Source organism: Manacus candei, unplaced genomic scaffold (assembly GCF_025592945.1).
Source record: "Manacus candei isolate 608988 ecotype Guabito, Panama unplaced genomic scaffold, ASM2559294v1 h1tg000017l, whole genome shotgun sequence".
NCBI classification, from domain to species: Eukaryota; Metazoa; Chordata; class Aves; order Passeriformes; family Pipridae; genus Manacus; species Manacus candei.
The window spans coordinates 343,383-364,260 of record NW_026138065.1 but is presented as its reverse complement, the minus strand read 5'-3'; the positions used below and the strand labels follow the sequence as shown (position 1 = coordinate 364,260).

The following is a 20,878-nucleotide window of genomic DNA, read 5'->3' as shown; positions in this document are numbered from 1 at the left end:
GTGTCAGTCGCGACAGCCGGGGCTCCCGATTCCGATCGCCGCGTCTCCCCTCAGACCGGCTGTGGAAGGCCAGCCGGTTTGGGGAAGGTGGGACGTGGCTCTTCCCTGGCGGGGGCTGTGTCCCGGAGCAGCTGTCGGGGGCGGCAGGTGTCCGGGAGCTCCGCAGGGTTTCAGCCCCGCAGAAAACTGACGTGCCAGCGGCGGTGAATACGGCGCTGGGAGATTGTCATGAGTGTGGAGTGGCAGAAACGGGTTTTCCCGTGTTACATGGTCGAAATGACTTTATTGACCTTGTTTGTTCCCTACAGTTCCTTTGCCAGCTTCAGACAAGGAGGTTTGAGTGCGGGATGCTAAAGCCCCCCACCTCCGCCCAAGCATTTGGAGGAGGGGACTAGGGATAGAGGGAAATCGCTCCTTGTTTCGGCAGAGATTCCCAAACTTCTCTGTCGTCTCGTATACCAAATGCAACGCAAACACCATCCTTACATTGCATATCCTAGTTACATGGAAGTGGAGAAGCTCCAGGCTCCCGCTCTTTTGATTCTGTACTTTGCCACTGTCACAGTAACTGTGCCTGTCACTGAATTTTCTCATGTCCAAGTTTCCAACAGTGTTTTTTAAGTATGCTCTCTACCAGTTGGCAATTGAAGCTGAACAGCGGCTTGGCTGTAACGTGTAAAAGCAATGTTATAAATCTTAAGTCGTTGGCAAAGTATGTGGTTTGGCTCCCTCAGTGCTCTTTCAGAACAGGGTGTAAAAACAACTATTACCATGGAGAGAAATTAGTTGCATATCAAGTCTGAAAACATGAATGAGGAGCAGAGGCAGAGAGGTGATTTTTCACTGGGCTGTGGCCTTTGCAAAGCTCTGCTCACCAGAGCAGTGTTGGGGAACGGCTGTAGCAGTGCAGCGACTGCTGATGTGGCTGATGATGCCCGCGCTGAGTGCTGCTTTTCTTTGTCTGGGTTTCGTGTAGTTGCAAATTGCAGGATTTAAACTTTTGTAATTGACATAAATGTTGCTTATATTTTCTGAGAACTGACTCGTCACACACTGGTCTAAGAAGGTGTGTACTTAGAGCCAAATAATATTTCTGCTGCTATTCTGAGCTATCCTTTTTTTTTTGCCATTACAGAGCATAAGGGATTTATTTCTGATTTATTTTTAATCAAGAGGGTTGATATAAGGTGTCAACAGCAACAGATGGCTAATACAAACTCTTTCCAGTCATCTTAACAGTTCTTAGCTTACTTAGCTCTTGCAAAATACCAACCAGTTTAAAGCTGTGTAAGAAGAAAGGTTGAAAACTGTAATGCTATAAACTGTACAGGGGGAAAAAAAGCCCCAAAAGTTTTACATGAATATGGACCTGGATTTAATACCCTCTATAGGATTGTTTTGAAAGTCTTTGGAGAGTTTGTTACTGTGAGGCAATTCTTTAAAATGCAGTAGTGGAAAGAAAAGTTATACAATCTACTAAATGCGATTATAGTAGGATTGTCTCATTGGAGGACTCAAATCCCACTATAATGTTTGACCTTCTCATGTTCTTTTCTCCACACAGTATAGGCAGATTTGGAGACCATCCTTTTGCCTATACTTTGTGGTGAAAAGAACATGAGAAGGTCAAACATTATAGTAGGATTTGTGTCCTCCAGTAAAATGAAATTGGCTTTTGATGCAGTTAAAGCTTTGAAGGAATTTTTGTCATTCTTCAGTGAAGATATTCCTGATTTGAGTTGTTTTGTTTTGTTTTGCCAAATTATTTTGTGTTGATAAATGGACAGTGATTAAAGGTGTGCTTTCTACTTTAAATGTCAACTACTCTGTTAGTGTTGCTGATGTGGCCTGTGGGCAGCTGACAGTGGAACCTGACTCCTTCTCCCAGGGTTGAAAACCCAGCTGCCACTGCAGGGCATTTTGCTTATCTGTTCCTGGTGTTCTCCTGCATGTTTGCTGGCCAGACTTTCTGCTCAGCACCAGAAAAGGTCACTGTAAGAGCCCATGAAACAAAGTGGTTTATTTCTTCATTATCAGATTGGTTCTGCACCAGTCGTATATAGGAAGAAGAAGTGGAATGAATGAAAAGGATGCCTCTGCTACCCTTCGAGTGGTACTGTGGAGGAAGACATAAGCATTTTTATTTTTAGCATCTTCTTCTAACAGATATACTTGATCATAAGTGATACTTTTATATTTGTGTTTCACAGAGACTTACTCCAGTAGTCTCACTTCTCTGGTGACTAGTGTTGCTGTTTTTAAGTTTAGAGAAGTACAATTTCAGTCTTGGAAAGACCAAGGGGTCATTCATACAAACTGTGGTGTTATAGGACATAATAGGAGACATCTCTCTCCAGCGCAGAGATCTACTGACTCAAGGGGAAGAGTTTTTTCTCTGAGATTTTTGCAGTAGGATGGATATACAATTAGTTCTTGATGTGCCATTTGTTTTCCTGCTTAGCAATGGTATTGGTAACTCAGAGGCTGTGCTCTCTTTTTACCTTTGTGTGCACCATACAGCATTTTGATCTTCACATGGCTGACGGCGCTGGGTTTTTTGTTTGTTCCTGCTTGGCTATGTTTCATGTACCTTTAGCTTTGTGAAAACTACCACGAGTCAGCAAGGTCCCAGATGCAACTTTAAGTAGCAGGGATCATTTTTTGTCTGTTGATGGTTGTGTTTTTATAATGTCAGTCATGGCATTGTCTTCATCAAGCTGTGAGAGTTGGAATCAAAGGTGTTTTAGTTAATACCTATTAATCATGGAGAGCCTGGAGGCAAGGGACTTTAGCTTTAATAGCCCAGCTGTTCTCTCAGCTTCTTCCTGTTGGGCAGAATTAAGTAACGTGGCATAGGGTGATTTGGGGATCTTTGCAGTTGAAAAGGGTTGGGGTGGGGTTTTGGGGGGTTTTGTTTGGTTGGTTGGTTTTTTGTTTGTTTTTCTTTTTAATTTCTTTCTGAATCACTGTTTCAAGCAGGTAATATTAGTTCCTGCACTCAGAGTGTGGAATACAGATGTTATTGAAAGCTAAAAAGAAACCCCAAAACGTTGCAGACATATTGCAACATGTAGCCAAGCAGATCACCAAATGGTTCAAGACAGTGTCTCATTCTTCATTTGTATGTTCCTAGCAGAAAGAGCTCACATCAAAGAAAAGAGATGAGTTTGAAGATATCTTGGAGGAAAGACGGTTGTCCAGTGACTTGAGATACGCAATGAAATGTTATACTCCTGTGATCTACAAGGGACTTTCACCTTGCAAGCCAAATGCTATTAAAAGTGCTGTTCTCCAGTCAGAGCAGGTTCAATATGTTATCAAGCAGGTGAGTCTGGACACTGAACTGTAAGATGAGGTAGGGTGGACGCAGCCAAGCTTTGTGTGGCAGCAGGGAAAAAGACCTTGTCAAAATGATAGCTGTAGTTTGGAAGATAGCTCAGTAAATGAGTAACTTAAGAGCCGTACTCTTTTGGCAGGAAAAACAAATACTGATTTATCATAGAGCTGGCATGTCAGATAGCTCATTCATGAAACAGTGTTTTGATTTTGTGTATACAACGCTTTACCATTAACTTATCCAATGTGCCTGATTTTTTTTTTTTTAATTTCTACTCCTACTCCACTGCCCTTGCCACAAAGCAGCATTGTGAAAGACAGAAGCACTCTCCTTCTTTGTAGACATTTTTGTGCTTTGGGGATGTCTTATTCTAATTTTACAGGCTAGTGATGTATTTATGAGCCAGTCCTAAATGCTACTTTCATTAAAATGAGAGTTACATTTCAGAGATAATTCTTTGAAACACTGTCTAACATGTAACCATATTTTTGTTTTAAGATGAAGGGCAGCTGCTATTTTGTAATGAATAAAGTATTTTATGGTCAGACTGGCTGATATTTTATATTGTATTGAAATGCCTGAAATAAGAGCATGTGCTAGTTAGCAGAGTAACTATTTTCAGTATTCATAAAAAATACTTCCAAGTGAATAGAAGTATATAAGATGTTTTGGTTAGTCCTGAGTGGTCAGTGGCTGCTGTAAAATTTTTCTGTTTGTTTATTTTAATGGTCAGTGTTACAAATGATGTATCAGTGTCTGTTATGATGTGACAAAGTAAACAATGTCCTGCAAAGTAGTCCTGTTGCACATCATGGATTGCTAAGTAGTATGAAATCCAAAAAAGTCTTTCAACTTCAGAGACACTAAAAGATTTACTGAAAGAAAATACTTTAGAGGACTTGACAGAAAGACATTTGTATGATGTTTTCTTCTGAAGTGCTGCATTTTTGATGGAAAATTATTTTGATGGATATTTCCTGGGCTAGCATCACATGGTTGAAGGGGGTCAGCAGACCACCCATTGCAGCCTAGTTACCAGCCTTGCACAGAGATTACTGAAAGTATCTGAGACTGTCTTGGGCAATGAGCCCAACAGTCTACGATTAGTGACCCTCCTTCCTGAGCAAGGTTTACACGGCTTTACACAAGCATACTAGAATTTGTTCTCGTGCCAAATTGTTGAGGTTACTAAAGTTCAGTATTCAAAATGAAGGTCATTTGTTTGTTTTAGCTTGCTATATGTCACCGATCTGGTTTTTTGATTCCTGATTTTGGGGAATAAGTGCTTAGTTCTATAGTGGATGTTCACTTAAATCACACAGGATGATCTGTGTGGTAATCCTTTTGCTGGTGAGTAAGAACAGTATCTCTCCCTAGTGAATAACAAGAAAAACTTTTTGGCTTCCTAAGAGAAATTGATTTTCTTAGGCTGAAGTGAAAGCAGCTTTTGACTTCTTTAAGCATTTAAAGTAATCAGTTAAAACTACATGTGGAAATACTTAGGATGAAGGATAACACATTTAAGAAAACACAACTGAAACAGTAGATATGATGGAGGAGATGGATTTTCACATATGTCGCAAAACAGAAATAATAGGTAAACAGTGCTGGCTTCTAAACAGAGCTGTGCTTTTTTTGGTGGCTTTTTCTTCTGCCATTCCTTCTCTTTCCTCCTCTCTGTTCAGTAGAAGTCATATTCCCTATTCCATAATAGTAAAAGGCTTAACTTTTCACAGATTCAAAGTATCAAATAGGAGGGATGACCATTATTTAAATCTGTTTTAAGAAACTTCAAAAGAGAATGAGCATGGCAGCAGAAAAAAAGTCATTAATATGCACAGTTGGTAGAGACAGTGCTTTGTATGCAATTCAGCTACCCATTGCCAAAGTAATACATTATCAAGAAATTGAAGTGTGACAGGGCTGAGGTTCTCCATAAACTCTTACCCAAATGCACTTAAAATATTTCCGTTGTGATTATCTCTGCAAATGTAGGTTAAATTTTACTAGTCAAAGAAAAATGCACACAGCCTTCTTTAGACGGATAATATAGGAAATATTCTTTGAACTTAAATCTCCTCTGTCCATGCTACAAGTTAACACATTCAGATGGTGTGTTTGGTGTGGGGGGGAAATCATTGCACACCCTTCCCCCTGCCATTGACATCTAAGCCCATTCTTGATTTTTGGACAGCTTTCACTTGGCTTTCTCGTGTTGACAAACACCGAACAGATTCTGTATAATTAGATAAATGCCTATCACATAAAATAAACTCTTGTGGACTATTGCAGTAGTTCTGCCATAGTAGCTGTGGCACATTAGAATGGTGTGCATGCACAAGGGGAAGGGAACAACTTCTCACTGCTATTTTGTTTCTCTTTAGTTAGCCAAAGAGATGGGAGAATCACCTGATATTATTCAAGAAGAAGCCACGGAAATCCTGGATGAGATGGGCCACCGTATGCAGTTAGGAGCTGTCAGATTTTTTGCTTTTACTCTGAGCAAAATATTTAAACAGCTTTTCCAGAGAGTTTGTGTGAATGAAGAAGGAATGCAGAGAGTGAGTACCGGTGGGGGAGAAAAAGTTATAATATTTTCATACCAGTCACTTAGACAAGAACTCTAATCTTTAAGTAAAAAATATGAAAAATACCCTTTGGTATTTCTTAACAAATGTGGGAGGAAAGAGACATGATATATAAGTATTTTAGAGGCAAACAGCAAATAGGACTTTTTGTACATTTTCCAAATGCTTTCTATGGTAAGGAATGCCATGTGCCCATGATTCTGTTAGATCAGCCACTGAAAGAGTCTTTTCTATATCATACTATAAAATAATAACACTTTTAGCTGAATTGGGGGTGAAAACAATGTTACATGGCTGAGTGGACTGGCTGTTCTGCAAAACCTTCATACGACTAATGGTAGCGAAACACAGCACCTCTGAGGCAGAAGATGCTTTAGGTTTGCTTCAGTTTCCTGGGAGCCATTGTCTCTCTCTTTCATTTCAGGATGCTGCTGTTTTGGAGGGTGTACTGTATTCCCTGGAAGTCAGCAATGCCAGTCCTGATAGCCCCTATTTGGTTTTTCATCCCCATTTAGAGGGATTTTAATTAGACTATCACATAATGAGGTGGCCCTAGTTTTTGAGTCCTGTGATACCTGTGAACCACAGGTTGCTAGTCTGGAAACAATTGCTCCAAATTTCCTATGGATTCCGTGCTGAAAAAGGTGTAGAGTGTGTGGACAGAGAAACCACCCAAACGAATCAGTTTCTGTTTGTCTTAAGCCCAGTGAAAGTTTACATTTGCAAATTTCAACAGTCAGTTGGTAAATACTGGAACAATATTGTTTGCACTGTTCTTTTTTAGTTGCAACACGCCATTCAGGAGCATCCAGTTGTACTGCTGCCCAGTCACCGAAGCTATGTAGACTTTTTGATGCTGTCTTATTTGCTATATACGTATGACTTGGCTTTGCCTGTCATTGCTGCAGGAATAGGCAAGTATGTTCTTTTAACAATGTTTTCAGGATTTGGAGAATCGGTAGCAAGGGGTATGGTAGCTGCACAAGTATTTGTGTTTAACATCTGTTCCAAATACGTCTTGTTAAAGCCTCCTTGGGGGAGAGGCTTACAATGTCTGAAAGCTTCTCACTGGTGCTGAGTTTTTTTTCATAGCAAGTTCACCCAGGAGTACCCCATCTGCCCAAGGCTGGGGCAAATATAAGAGTTACAAAGGCAACTTCTCTATTGCTATTATGGCCTGGGAACAGGCAAAAACTTGCCCAAGAGCTACTGTGGATGCAGAACTTCTTTATACTTCATTATACAGTTTTAAGTGCAATCACAGTAGCCAGATATGAAGTGCCAGCCACCTTGTGTTTGTTGCCACTGTGACTGATTCCCTTGAAGCATTGGCATAACTCTGTTATGTGAAATGCTGAGAGCAGAGCTGGCTGGGAAGCAAAATTTCATGTCAGAGGTCAGGATTTTGGACATATTTAGTTCTGACGCAGACAAATCCAGTATATTTGTGGGAAACAATTCTTGAAGACTTGAACAATAAATGTGTTCTGAGTTAATATGTGTTTTGAAAACCTGGACTCTGTAAGCACTTAACTGGGAAGCCTGATCTTGGAAGTCTCGGGTATCAACCAGGTCTTCTAAGCAGGCAGAAAACCACCTTAAGGTCTGGTGCAGCACTGTAATATGTACAGGTAAGCTAGAAAAGATCTGGGAACCTACTGCTTTACTGTAGTCTACTTTTCCTGTCAAGAGGTTGGAAAGACCAGTAGAAAACCAGCAGAAGCTGGGAGAATGTGCTTGCTATGGAAGATGAGATTCCCATGTTCTTTGAGTTGGCATCTGGGTGATGCAGGTTAGATTCTGGTGAATTCAGAAGTCAATGTCTCATAGCTGCCTTGATCAAGGTGTTACATTATTATGTTAAAAATCTGCTCACATGCTGTCATAGGTATTGGTGTAATCCTTTGCTGACTTGGATTAGAGTCTTTTTGAGTTTTGGACCTCAAAATGGTATCTTATGATACTATTAGTTTAGCTTACAGGGATTTTTTAATGATTAACATTTTTTTAAGTGTTTTGGGTGCTTCAAGGTCAAAGTTCTCCTAAAGAATTAGGGGCTTGCAGCTTGATGTTGCATGTGTGTATTATTTTTAATTCCTCTGGAGCAAATACAGTTCTCTGTGGTTGTAGTTGTATTTACTGTATGTCGTGTTAGAGGTTCACAAGATGTGGTTTACAGACTCACTCTCAAAGTGATACTTGTGCTGAGTGGAAAGACACTCTCCTGATATAGGTGGTAAGTGCCTTTGCTTTGTTAATTATCTCTTGGCCTCAAGTAGCATATAGAGAGATCTGTGGGGATTAGCTAAGAGAAGGTAAACAGTTGTCAGTAACACTGGTAAATCCTCATGCAATACATTAACAGGAATCTAACTGGTGCTAGGATCATGTTTCTGGCATCTATGATGTCTTCAAGGCAGTAATTGTCAGCAATGCAGCTAGAAATGTGAATTTATCTCAGTGAATAACTGTTCTCAAGTATTTCATGGATTGAAGTGGCAAGGAGGTTGAAGTGGCACATGGCCAGCTGCTGTTTAGACTTGTTTTAAATGCTTCCTTAAGTAATTTTTTAAAGTTAAGTGTTTCCTGGTTTTAACAAGTTAAGCATTGACCACCGTTCCTTAAAACTAAAAAATTTACAGAAAATTTTAGCTGGTTTGATGTACGTCCCTCAAAGTGATGATTCAGGATCATAAATGATCTAATGTAGTTTAACTAGCCAGGTAATTTCTGTGTCTTCTAGGATACATTCAATAGTAACTGCTTTTTTCTACAAATGAGTGAGACGATGTACTTCAAAAATTTAGTCTTTATTATGGTTGAACTCTGGCCATCTAAATTATGAAAATAAATTGCTCTAAGTGAATGCAGCTTACCACGAAAAATTGAAAGGATATTATAATGTGCCATTCATGTCTACATAAGTCTTGCTAGGCAATCTGAAGACAAATAAGCATATTGGCAACAATGGAGTCCTTGTAAGAGATTTTCTGTATTCTGGTAATTGGGGTATTAGAGAACATGGTTGATTCTTCTGGCTGATATTAATCAATAAATTTTGTATGTGTGGTTTTGTTTTCTGTTTGATTGTTTTTCAGATTTCCTAGGAATGAAAATAGTTGGTGAGCTGCTACGAAGGGCAGGTGCCTTTTTTATGCGCCGTTCCTTTGGTGGGAACAGACTCTACTGGGCAGTGTTTGCTGAATATGTAAAAACAATGTTGCGGGTAAATAAATTACTAAACTCTCAAAATGTATGCTTAAGAAAGACTGTTGGAATGATTCATGTGAAATATGCAGGATGCTGTTATGGGTATGTGATTGAAAGTCTTCATGGTGATTTGATTATGTCAGAATTGCTGTAGGTGAAGACAATTATTCTGTTATTACAGTTCAGTGGTAAGTGATAAACAAATTACTGCTTATCAGTTGCTTTAGATTGTGTGCCCATAACTCATGACAGATACAATATTTTCATTAATTTAACTATATGGTGTGGCAAATACAATGAATGAATATAGGCATAGAGATGAATGAAGTTAGACATGCATATCTTCCATTAAAAAAAATAACTTACTTACACTTGAAGTACTTAAAACTATTGTGGACAATAAAGAATAAATGTTTTTTTCTGACCAGCTTGTTTGTTTGTTTTACTTTTGAAGAGTGGCTATGCCCCAATTGAATTTTTTCTTGAAGGGACTAGAAGCCGCACTGCCAAGACTCTGACTCCAAAATTTGGTAGGTTTATTGAAAATGTGGAACTTTTTATTATTATTATTAGTGTTTTAATTACTGGCTATGTGCTTTGTAAGCTCTTCAGATAGAAAAGGATGTTAAAGTATGGGAAACTGGGAAAATCTGTCAGAGCACTGGAAAATATTATGGTTGGAGTTCCAAGGCCATACAAAGAGCAGCAATACATGTCACTTGCACTCCACTGCTTTTGCTCCCTTTTATCCATTGTGTACTTAATTCAATTGCTCTTTACCCTTTTCTTCCTAGAAAATAGGCATCTCCTGACCAGCAGAGAAATATTGTAATCTAACTGTAAAAGTAATGGGGAATCTTTAAAAGGAAGATACTGTGTGACCACAGAGCAGTCTGCTGAAAAGAGCACAAATAGCTATCTAAAAGCATTGCTCCCATTTACCTTCTGTTTTAAAGCTTGGGCAATATCTTGTGCTTCTGCTTGCTTGAAGAGAGAACAGGCACAGTGCACACCTGTTAGCAGTTTCTAAAATCCAGAGATACCCTTTTCAAAGTTAAATTGCAGTTCTTTTCCCTCTTTGAAAAGGACAGGTGATGCACTTTTTTTTTTTTTCCAATTTGCAGGTCTTCTCAGCATTGTGATGGAACCCTTTTTTAAACGTGAAGTCTTCGACACATACCTTGTTCCCATCAGCATCAGTTATGAGAGGATATTAGAAGAATCTCTCTATGCATATGAACTCCTAGGAGTCCCAAAGCCCAAAGAATCTACATCTGTATGTAAATTCCTTAAGAACAGGACATAAGTGGATGTATACACACCCTGTAGCACCAAAATTTGAGTTTTGCTCTTCCCATTTTCATAGGGGTTGTTAAAAGCCAGAAGAATCCTCAGTGACAATTTTGGTACCATACATATCTACGTTGGCCAGCCGGTGTCCCTTAGAACCTTGGCATCTGGGAGAATCAATCGGTGCCCATACAATTTGGTTCCCAGGTACCGCATCTTTCCATGGTGTATGCACAGGAAAAACACTTGTTTAGTCCTCACCTATGTAAATAATTAAGATGTTCTCTTGTACTTTGTTTTCAACTTCTCTTGCTGCCCTCCGTCTGACTATTGAGACCACTGAACCTGTTTTGCCTTAGCAGAGGCTTATCATGCTTGTGAATGGGTGTTTCTGAAATGGGTTGTTACTTGCGTGGCTTTGCCCTGTGTTGAGAAGATGCCATTTTAACGTTTAATGATGATGCGTGAGCCAGGCAAAGCTCTATGTTCTGAGAATTCAGTGCTTTTGCCACTTTAAAATTTCCACCTTTCCCTCCCTTCCTGCTTTATTCCTGCAAACTGTTAAGTGACCACGTTTCAGGGAGCTGTAGCTGTGACTGAATTGGGTGGCTTTTGCAATTTGTTATGTAAAACATAATGCTTTTGAATTTTATTTGAAGATACCAAATGTACAGCACCAATACAGAGTTCTGTGCTTCAAGTACTGTCATGAAGCTACTGATGTTTCGCTCTATACTTCTGTTCTACCATAGCACAGAGATAGAATCACCCTCTAGATGTTAGGTGCTGTAAAGTAGTTATGAGTCTAGGAGCAATATGGAAGAAATGAAGGGGGGTGTGATTTATATTCCAGTTTTTGGAGCTCTTTACTTTGAACTGCATTGTTCTTTTCAGGCATCTTCCCCAAAAGCCATCGGAGGATATCCAGGAATTTGTCAGTGACGTAGCTTATAAAATGGAGCTCCTGCAAATAGAAAACATGGTTTTGAGCCCATGGGTGCTAGTTGCTGCTCTCCTGCTCCAAAATTTGCCAGCCATGGAATTTGAACTTCTATTAGAAAAGACCCTGTGGCTTAAAGGCTTAACACGGACTTTTGGAGGATTCATTGAATGGCCTGGTATGCACAAAAAGTGTTTTCTGTTCCTCTTGTTGCTTATGAAGGATAAATTAGATTTCTGTGGAAGCAGTGTATGATGACAGCTTTATAGAATGTTTTCTCAGAGTTGTAAATGGATTTTAGGGTATGCTAAAAATTATGCTAAAACCTGACAGGTTTTGACTTAACCTTTAGAAGATACTACTTCGAAAATTTCTTAGGTGGAAGGAGAACAGATATTTTACTATTATATCCTAAATGAGGGGGAGATGGTAAGGTACTTGTATTAGAATACTGACATTAGTCTAGTGTCTATCTTTCTGAACCCTATGGAAGTCACAGGCAATTTTCTGATCTGCAGCAGTTAACTTGGTGTAATGCTACATTTACTGCTTGATATTGACTGTGATGTAAGTTGTTACTGTGGCAAAGAACTAGCAGAAACAAGTGGGGGAGAAAAAATCAAAACTCTTCAGTTGTCTGTTAATTTTTAAATTTCACTTTATCTCCAGAAACAGTGATGACTTTTTGGAAAGAAGGCTTCCTTTGTGGTTTTATTTATATACTTATACACAAACACACTCTTTTTTTTAATATATATATGCAGGCTGCTGAAAGATTGATTGTCCTTTCAGATTTTCTGTTTTAAACTTCCCTCTGTGAGCCAGGGTGACACAGGTAATTAATTCTAGAGCCTCAGGATGTAAGTAGTAAAGCTAGCAAAGAAAAATATTGTGTAATGCACCATTTACCTTTTCACTGTAGGTAGACTTAAACCATGGATCTTTGCTTTTGTAGTCCTGTATATAAACAAGGATCCCTTTCACTACTGCAATAAAGAAATAGGAGCTGGCTACTGGTATAACAGAACTCTGTCATTTCTGGAAAAAAAACACTTCTTTCAGGGATCCACACTGCAGGGGAAGCAGGCAAGTTCTGCTTCTGCCAGACTGGTAAAATCAAGAATTTCATGACAGTATTTGAACAATGTTTAGAATCTTACTGCACAGTAAACTGAACAACATACCACATTCAGGTTAGCTTATTTATTTTGTTTATTTTCTTAGCAGCAGTGAATAAGCATTTGCTTTAGTAGGGTTGTGATATAGTTGGGGAATTGTTGGAGTGTGCTGGCTGTGCTCAAGGCATCAGTTGCATAGAAACAAGGTTTGTTGTTTTGGTTTAGATTGTCAGTAATTTGAAAGAATAAATACATTTTAAAGGCTAATTTGGTGGTGTCAGCAATTATGTGTACCCTGTCCATTCTTCTGTCTCCAAACAGCTAGTTGTTTCTTCCTTTGTGATGCAGATTGGTTGTTACAGGCAGAACATTTGCTTGACTGTTAGAAATTTTATATTCAAAACAGGAACTGCAGAATTACTTGCTCAGTCTTCTGCTTCCTATTGCATTGAGAAACTTGGGAGCTTTAGCAAAACTGGAATAAAGTAGGCTGAAGGAATAAATAAGATGCAAGGAGACTTTGCATGAAATCTGTATTAAAGGAAAAGAATAGGCGTGTTTTTCTGTCGGAGGCTATATTGATGTGATATGCTTGTGGTGCTGTGAACATGCAAAATGTATTAAAATATTCAGTAAAAAGTATTTATTGCTTCTTTCCTTGAATGCCAAATTGATTCCAATTTTGATGCAGGGAATCTTTTGATAGTATTTAAAGTCTAAGGTATTCTAAAAGGGTGAGTATATTTTCAAGAGCAGAGATACCACTCTTTATCTGAATAAAGTTTGTGGTGTGTCACACTACCAAAAAAACTTTACCAAAGCTCACAGGTTTATGATACTCATGCCTGCCTTGGGAGAATTCTCAAGTGTGCAACCCACACACTTCCTTACTTTAGACGTTTTGAAAGGATTATCTTACATAACAGGAAGAGATTTGAGTTTAAGTACAGTCCAGTTTCTCATTGAGCAGGTATGTTACATTACAATACTTATGTTAGGATTTCCATAAATTTAATTTGGCATGAGGCCTTCCTTGTGTATGAGAGTTGATGAAAAGGGCTATAAGGACCTGTACATCTGATTTAAAACTTGTAATGTCAGAAATGCCTAAGCAGAATTATGGTCTCCATTTCCTTAGTGATGAACGTATCCATCAAACCTCTTTTTATGTGAAGGCTCAGAATACTCGTTCCAGAGACAAAGGAAGCATTTGTCATTGTTAGCCAGTGGAAGGAATTAAAGTGTTTGAATTTAAAGTGTTTGAATTAGAGAAATGTCTAGAATTAGTTCTCTCCGTGTCATACTATTAGGCTGCCAGTTCCTGGTATGGATTGTTTTGGAACATCTCTCCAACTGAATGTTTGGTGTAATAATTGGTCTTCAGTGATAAAACTTAATGAAAGAGTGGTGCATTTTAGGCTGTTTCAGTAGAGTTATTCTCCCTTTTGCATCTTCCTGAGTGTTGTGTTTTCCTGTTAGATAACCTGTGTGCCAAAAAGGCAGTCCTATCTGGCCTCACCCTGCATTCCAACGTTGCTCAACTTGTCGATGGCCACGTGGTCCTGAATGACAAAGGAGTGGAGGATGGAGCTATAGGGGAGATTGTCTTCAAGCGTGCCCTGGCCATCCTCATGTGTGCCACATACAGAAACCAGCTGCTGAACGTGTTTGTGCGTCCATCTCTGGTGGCACTTGCCTTGCAGATGACACCCAGCTTTAGAAAAGGTACATTTGGATTCTTGAGAACCTGCTGGCTTTGCTCCTTGTGCCATCAGCTGTGAGAGGAGCTTGAGGTTCCTGTGACTGCTAGAGGGAGCTATTTGAGACCGTTATACTTGGGATAAGGCCCATGGCTTACGGTGGATGTGTTGGGGGGGCATGCGGGTAGTTTGCTTGTTTTCTTTTGTTTGTTTACCTTTTGATGCCTTTGGAAGTAGGTATATTGTGCTGAGAGGGCAGGGGCAAGGTGAGCTGATCTCAGTTCCTGGGTTCCAAATTGCACGCAACTCATGCATTTATACAGTGCAGTCAGGTCTCAATCTTTCTTCCCGCTATTGCTTCTGAAGTAGTTAAGTGTTTTCCAATACTTGGTACTTAAAGGAACTCTGCGGAATTCACACCTTAGTTTTTTTGCAGCATCTGATTATGTGGCATTTAAAGCATGTTCTGAGAAGCTACAACTCCTTGCTCTTTCCTTTTGTTAACAGTTGAATCAAGTTCTTTGAGTCCTTGCTGTTCTGTTGTGGTGGTTTCTGCTGTATGTGTATGTATGTATGCTTTTAATGTCAAGTCCATACTTTATTTGAAGTAGGTACTCTCTCAAATAAGGGATAAATGGCTTTTCACTTGCATGTCTTAAATTATGTTTTTAAACAACAGTACTTTACAATGTTTTTTCCAGAGGAAGTCTATAGCTGCTTCAGCTTCTTGAGAGATGTTTTTTCTGATGAGTTTATCTTCTTTCCTGGCATTTCATTGAAGGTAAAAACATGCTTTATACAAAAATACTGATTTACTTGCAGCCAACCAAAATAGCATCTGATTCCAGGGCTCTGCCAAACAAGTGCTGTGTGATAAACTCCTACGGTGATATCACCTTGATCTGTAAGTGGAAGGTAGAATTTAAAAGGGGGTCATTTGGTTAGTTGCAAAATACAGTCTGAATCCACAAGGTTGCATATGCAATCTTTTTTTCCCTGAAATTACCCAATTCTGAACTATTAAAATGAACTGTAGCAGAAGTCTGCCTTTTTTGCATAAAGCTACCAGTTTTCCAGCACAGGTATAAAAATATATGTAAAGCAGTCTTTTAGATGAAGTGTAAATACTGTCCTCTTGCTCTGCAGTTATGAAAAAGACCCTGGGCAGTGAAGAAAAAAAGTGCTAATGTAGATTTAATTGAATTCTGTCACAGAGTGGGTATGTTCTGTCAGCACAGAAACAAAACTGGAGTTCTTGTTGAGGTTACACTAGGATAATTTTTTCTGAAAGCTCTTGCAGACTCTGTAGCAGAGGGGCACTGCTGCTCTTTGTGAAAGTGAAACTATAGGTATTATACGAACTAATGACCTACTGGTTTCTGCCGTTATCTTTGACAAATAGAGAATGCAATTCTAAATTTAAGTACCTATTGTCCTCTGGGTGATTATACCCCTTCTCCTGCTGCTGTGATTAGTTGTTTTGTACAGCTCCACGTGTGTGGTCTGTGATGGCTGGGCTATCAGAGGCCCGATAACACCCAGTGCCTCAGCTGTTGGAGTGTGCCTCTGTACCCACCTCTCCTTGACTGCGCAGCGTGGCAGTATCTGCTCCTGTAGTGTCTATACAATGTGTGGTGTTCCTCTTAGGCCTTGAACTCTGAAGGTTTATATGTTCCAGTGTATTAGTAAACCTTTTTTTTCAATATTTTGGTGGTTTATAGTTGAGCCCTTTTAGCTTTTTATTACTGGCATTTAGCTCGTGGAGAGTCAGGTAGTACATTGTGAGCACAATGAGGGATGCAGCCTGTGAAGTCTTTTTAAGTGAGAACTTTCCTATGGCATAGCAGCGTCCCTCTTAGAGTCTTACAGAAGCTTTAGTTGCATCCTGTTTTCTTGAAAATAGTTTCCCCTCATTCTACCTCCTGCCCCATGCAACCATCAGCTCAAAGGCAGTACTGTTCCTGTGTACTTACTGTACTTACTGCAAGGCTCAGTGTGCCTGTGTGCACCCCAACACAGCTGGACACAGGCAAAGCGGGAACACTGCGGGCAGCACTTGCTCTCTGCAGGACTTGCTCTGTTAGTTTGTACACAAACCTGCTGAGTTGGAGCTGGCTCTGGTCCAGCCAGCTTGAAATGCAGGTGAGAACAGGCTTATCAGTAAAAAAACTGGTTCAAAATCATACCCAATATATATTGTTAAGTCCATGTGGAATTTTTTGTCTGGATTTTAAACCTGTTACATGGGATTTTTGTCAATGCTAAGGCCAAATATCTGATGGTGATAGTTGTGATCTTTCCTGCATTAGAAAAGAGATAAGCATAGTTTTTCTAAGAATATTCAAGGCTTGTGGCTATATTAAAATCTCATAGATTTTAATATAGAAGAGAATTGGGCTTTTTTGAAAGGCTGATTGGCACAGTTATGTTTAGTTTTATTTGTAGGGTTTTTTTATTTTGTAGCTTTTTTGAAGTGGCTGAACATAGCAGGGAGCAGGAAGGTGGCTGACTATGACTGACTTTACTGGAGTCAGATGAAAGAGTTGCTGTAATGTTAAGCAATCTCTTACCCACCCCTCTATTCATGTGTCTGTCGTGTCTATGTGCCATGCCCTTGTGTTATCTGTGTGTGTGTCCCCTCCCCCTTATGCCCATATTGGCAGTAAAATGGTATTGTCATTGACATTTCCATAATTTGTAAACTTTTTGGCTGTTTTATTGTCTCTTTGATAGAGGGCGGGTCAGTGAACTGTATTATCATTTATTGCAAATAGTGGACATGAGGTAAAGGCAAATCCTTACTTTAATAATAGATAAACAAAAAAGAAATACTCACAGAAAAAAATCAGACAACCTGACCCTATTTTGACAAAATCCTGAGGGAGGATTTTGCAATAGCAGCCACAACCACTTTCTTTGTGCCAAGGCCTGCTGTGCATCAAGATACTGCTGTGTTTAAGAACATGTTCCCACTGCCTTTTTGTAAGGTTATTTCTGGTAGGTAGGAAAATATTGATTCAAGTCTCTTGAGAACTGAGTTCAGAAATGAAAGTCATGCCCTGTTGTGGTTTCTGTTGATGATTTTGTGGGAAATGGACTTCCTGTAAATGTTGAAATGTCAGTTATGCATCTCTCGCCCAGGATTTTGAGGAAGGATGTTTTCTGCTCACAAAATGTGATGCCATTCAAACGAGTCAACAGGAGATCTACCCTACTGACAAAGGAAGTGTAACGGTGTCTTTCTTGTCAGCTATGTTCAGACCTTTTGTGGAAGGTTACCAGGTATGTTGTCCTTCTGAAAATTATCTTTTTTTTTTCCTGTGTTTTATAGGGAAAGTAGGAGAGCTGTGATACTTCTACAGCATAAATAGTGACTGTTTTCATGGTGGGCGAGTGCAAGAGTTACAAAATAGCAGTAAAACACCACCCTCTCTCCGGGATCCTGATTTTAGCTTTTGACTCAGCAGTTTCCAGTTACTAAAGTAGTAACTATCTTGTAGTGTGATGGCTCATTGTAGGTTTTTAGGCTTCCTGGGGAGTGTGCTGCTACCAGGTTCATTGTTCTTTTTTACAGGAGCTCTTGCTTAATTCATTTTATGTGGGCTGTCCTCCCAGGTGTGGAAATGAGTTTATATCTCCTATCTAATAGCTTTTATGGGAGTCATTAATTACATCTGTATCTCTTTAAATTCTTCTGGTTTTCCAAGGTTTTAAAGAGATTAAACACTTACATTCCTGTAGTAAGCAATGTATACAAATCCAGGAGGCTAAAATCTCAAGTATGTCAGCACAGGATTAGTGGGACTGTAGATGTTTAACATAGTGGAATCTGTTAATGATCTGATGTATGACTTGGGCCGAACTGTACTGATTTGCCCAGTTTTCCCATCTGTGAAACACATATTGCTTTACAGAAATTAAACTGGTTTTTGTTGTTAGAACAGGAATGTTAAATTAATGTCTAAGATAACTATTATAGAAATACTGAACCTTATTTTAATATTGGGATTCTCATGCCTGTAAAACAGTAATAAAACTTTCAGATGCCCTATGTAGTGACCTTTTGAGTTCCTCTCCTACACTTTTCAAAGTGGAATAGTACTACTCACAAGGACATGTCTGTTTGTAATTCATAACAAGCTGACAATCAAAAAGAAAGGAATGCTAATTTTCTTTAAAATGTTAGTTAATTTTCAGATACCTCTCAAAGGAAATGAAAGAAGCATTTACTGAGAAGCAGTTTATACCTGGCGTCCGCAACTTTGTTTTTCAACTTCTTGAGAAGGGTGTGTACAGCTGTTATGCAATATGATTTTACAAGAGTAGCCTGTTAATAGAAAATTATAAAAATTTTAATTGTTTAATTGTTTCTGCTCTCTCCATAGGGGTTACGCAGTGTTATGAAGCCCTGTCTTCTGACATGCAGAAAAATGCCTTAGCAGCTCTTGTGCAACTAGGTGCTGTGAAGAAAAAGAAAATGTAAGCAATGTTGGCTTTTTGTTCTGTAGAAGTCAGTGTGTAGTCTTAGTGGCAATTCTTAATGTCTGAGCTCTTAGTATGAAACAAAACAGCAGAACCCCAACTGCCTGAGCACCAGTCAGATAGTGGTTGACTGGATTTCTGGAATCATAGTGAAGACCTGGTAGTTCCTTTCTGTACAAGTAGAACGGCACATCCTCATAGTGAAAAGACTTCTGTAGGACCTAGCAACAAAATTCATTAACTTACTAGTAGGCTGCTTCTGAGTCCCTTTACCTTTTGGTTTTCAAATTTTCTCCCAAGGCTCTGATAAGCAGAAAGAACAGAACTGCTTATTTGTAATAGGAGAGTTACTCTGTGTGTTACAATGAGCCTTGTCAGGCAATGTAAGCAAAAGTCAGGAATACTACCGCTTTGGGGGAGTTCAGCACTGACATCTCAAAGCAATTTAACTGAAAGCTTAATCATTAAAGTCTTTTAGCAGTTCATAGTTTTTAGGCCTAAGATTAAAATTCACCATTGTTATACAAAAGTATGGTGATACACATTATTGTGTTATCAAATTAATTTGTGTTGTGGTGCTTCTTGCTGTATTTAAAAGTATGACCAAGGAAGTCCCTGCAGTGTCTTGAGTGTTTCACAGAACATAGTTGTCAGGTGATGACCCTGAGCTATTTCCTTATGCCTCCGTTCAGGAAATAAATAGGTTAAAGTTTGTAATGCTCTTGAAAAGTGCACGAAATACTGTAGTTGTTATGTCCCCTGCCATGGCACTGTGCTAGATAGATGTGTATACCTAAATTGCACTTTCAAGTAAAAGGAATAAATTGCGTGCAACAAAATTTGACACCAGATGAATATTTGGTTCAGTTTCAGAGAATCTTGAAAAATACAAGATTGAAAACAAACAATTGTTCTCTTCCTGCAGTTGTCCCCTGTTAAAACTGAGGGAAGAGGGAGGCATGGGGACTGTGAACAAGAGAAAGGATAAAGAAAGCATAACTCTTCTTGAGTAGAAGTCTGATGTCCTAAAATTTAATATTAATATATAAATACTATGTAATTGTGAAAATGTTTTAAGTCAGGTTTTAATTCAGGTTTAATTCATATTTGTGTAGAAATTACTGGAATAAGAAATATTCATTGAAAAAAACTTTTTTTTTCCTTGTAACTATAGGTCGAATGGATTCACTTACAATGTAAATCAAGAGGCTGTTAGTAAAATCCTGGACATGTTTGGTAAGTGTTCTCTAATTAATTTGAAGAGAGCTTATCAAGTTATAAATTACTTTTGGACAATGCACATACATTTGGTGTAGTGCTTTTTCCCTAGTAATTCCATAGATTTAACTGTGTAAAAATCCTAGTAATATTTTTTTTTACGATACTTTCTCTGGTGTCATTGGCTGCAGCTTTGAATCTCCCTTCTTTATTTCACATACTGTGCAAACCAATGACCAAGAGAAATGAAGTAACAAGTAGTTAAATGGCATGGTGTTTATAGCAGGTTGATCAGAATGTTTACCCTTTTTTTTGTTAGATGCTCGGATACCTGTACAGAAACCTGTGGCTGCACGACTCTAAGTGGTTCCTGATACTGTGAGTGGATGTAAGTGCCTGCTGAGAACACGGACCACTGCCCCACTGGAGCAGGGATGGGAGCGGGCAAGGTTCCCCTCTTGCCCAGCGAGCCTGCAAGCTGAGAGGCAGAGAGGTGTTTTACAGCTGGGCAGCTCTCCATGACCGCTTAGGAGGTGCTGCTGTGAGGGTTAGAGTTGTATTTGTATCCTCAGTATCTTTTGTTTTTTAAAACAAATTAAACATTGTCTTTTTTTAATGATAAATATTTAAAGAGACGTGAACAGTAATCGCTACCTAAATACGTTTTTCTAAACTTATAACAAGGAATGTGATTGGTTTCAAATATTTCATGGATATGAAAATGTAACGGAGTTGACAGACTTGCTATTAATATTTAGAAAAAAAACCATTGCGGGCTGGCTAAATGCAAGGCAAGGCATTCATAAGGACTGAAGAGCACAAATCAAACCTTGGGCAATAACCAGGACTGCTAATTGGTTTGCATTTTGTGTTTTGGTATTTTTTTGTTTGGGTTGGGTGTGGGTTTTTTTTTTTTTTGAGGCAACTTGGCATTATTTTAATTACTTCATGAATGTTATATTTAAACACTGAATTAAAGCAGCGCCGTTAACGTG

The 20,878-nt window shown here is 39.0% G+C and overlaps 1 protein-coding gene across 2 annotated transcripts in view; it reads left to right on the top strand.

Moving 5' to 3' along the window:
* Positions 1-20,878, top strand: part of GNPAT (glyceronephosphate O-acyltransferase) — a 21,417-nt gene extending 539 nt beyond the window's left edge. The window contains exons 2-16 of one of the 2 annotated variants that reach the window (XM_051783867.1): positions 3,134-3,325; positions 5,722-5,898; positions 6,710-6,839; positions 9,024-9,151; positions 9,590-9,665; positions 10,260-10,411; positions 10,502-10,632; positions 11,320-11,543; positions 13,963-14,208; positions 14,885-14,964; positions 17,325-17,465; positions 18,370-18,469; positions 18,569-18,662; positions 19,840-19,901; positions 20,203-20,878. In XM_051783867.1, the coding sequence (XP_051639827.1) occupies positions 3,134-3,325; positions 5,722-5,898; positions 6,710-6,839; positions 9,024-9,151; positions 9,590-9,665; positions 10,260-10,411; positions 10,502-10,632; positions 11,320-11,543; positions 13,963-14,208; positions 14,885-14,964; positions 17,325-17,465; positions 18,370-18,469; positions 18,569-18,662; positions 19,840-19,901; positions 20,203-20,246 (1,977 nt within the window). In that variant the 3' untranslated portion in view covers positions 20,247-20,878. The remainder of the gene's footprint in view (positions 1-3,133; positions 3,326-5,721; positions 5,899-6,709; positions 6,840-9,023; positions 9,152-9,589; positions 9,666-10,259; positions 10,412-10,501; positions 10,633-11,319; positions 11,544-13,962; positions 14,209-14,884; positions 14,965-17,324; positions 17,466-18,369; positions 18,470-18,568; positions 18,663-19,839; positions 19,902-20,202) is intronic. The other variant, XM_051783868.1, reaches the window with a different exon arrangement.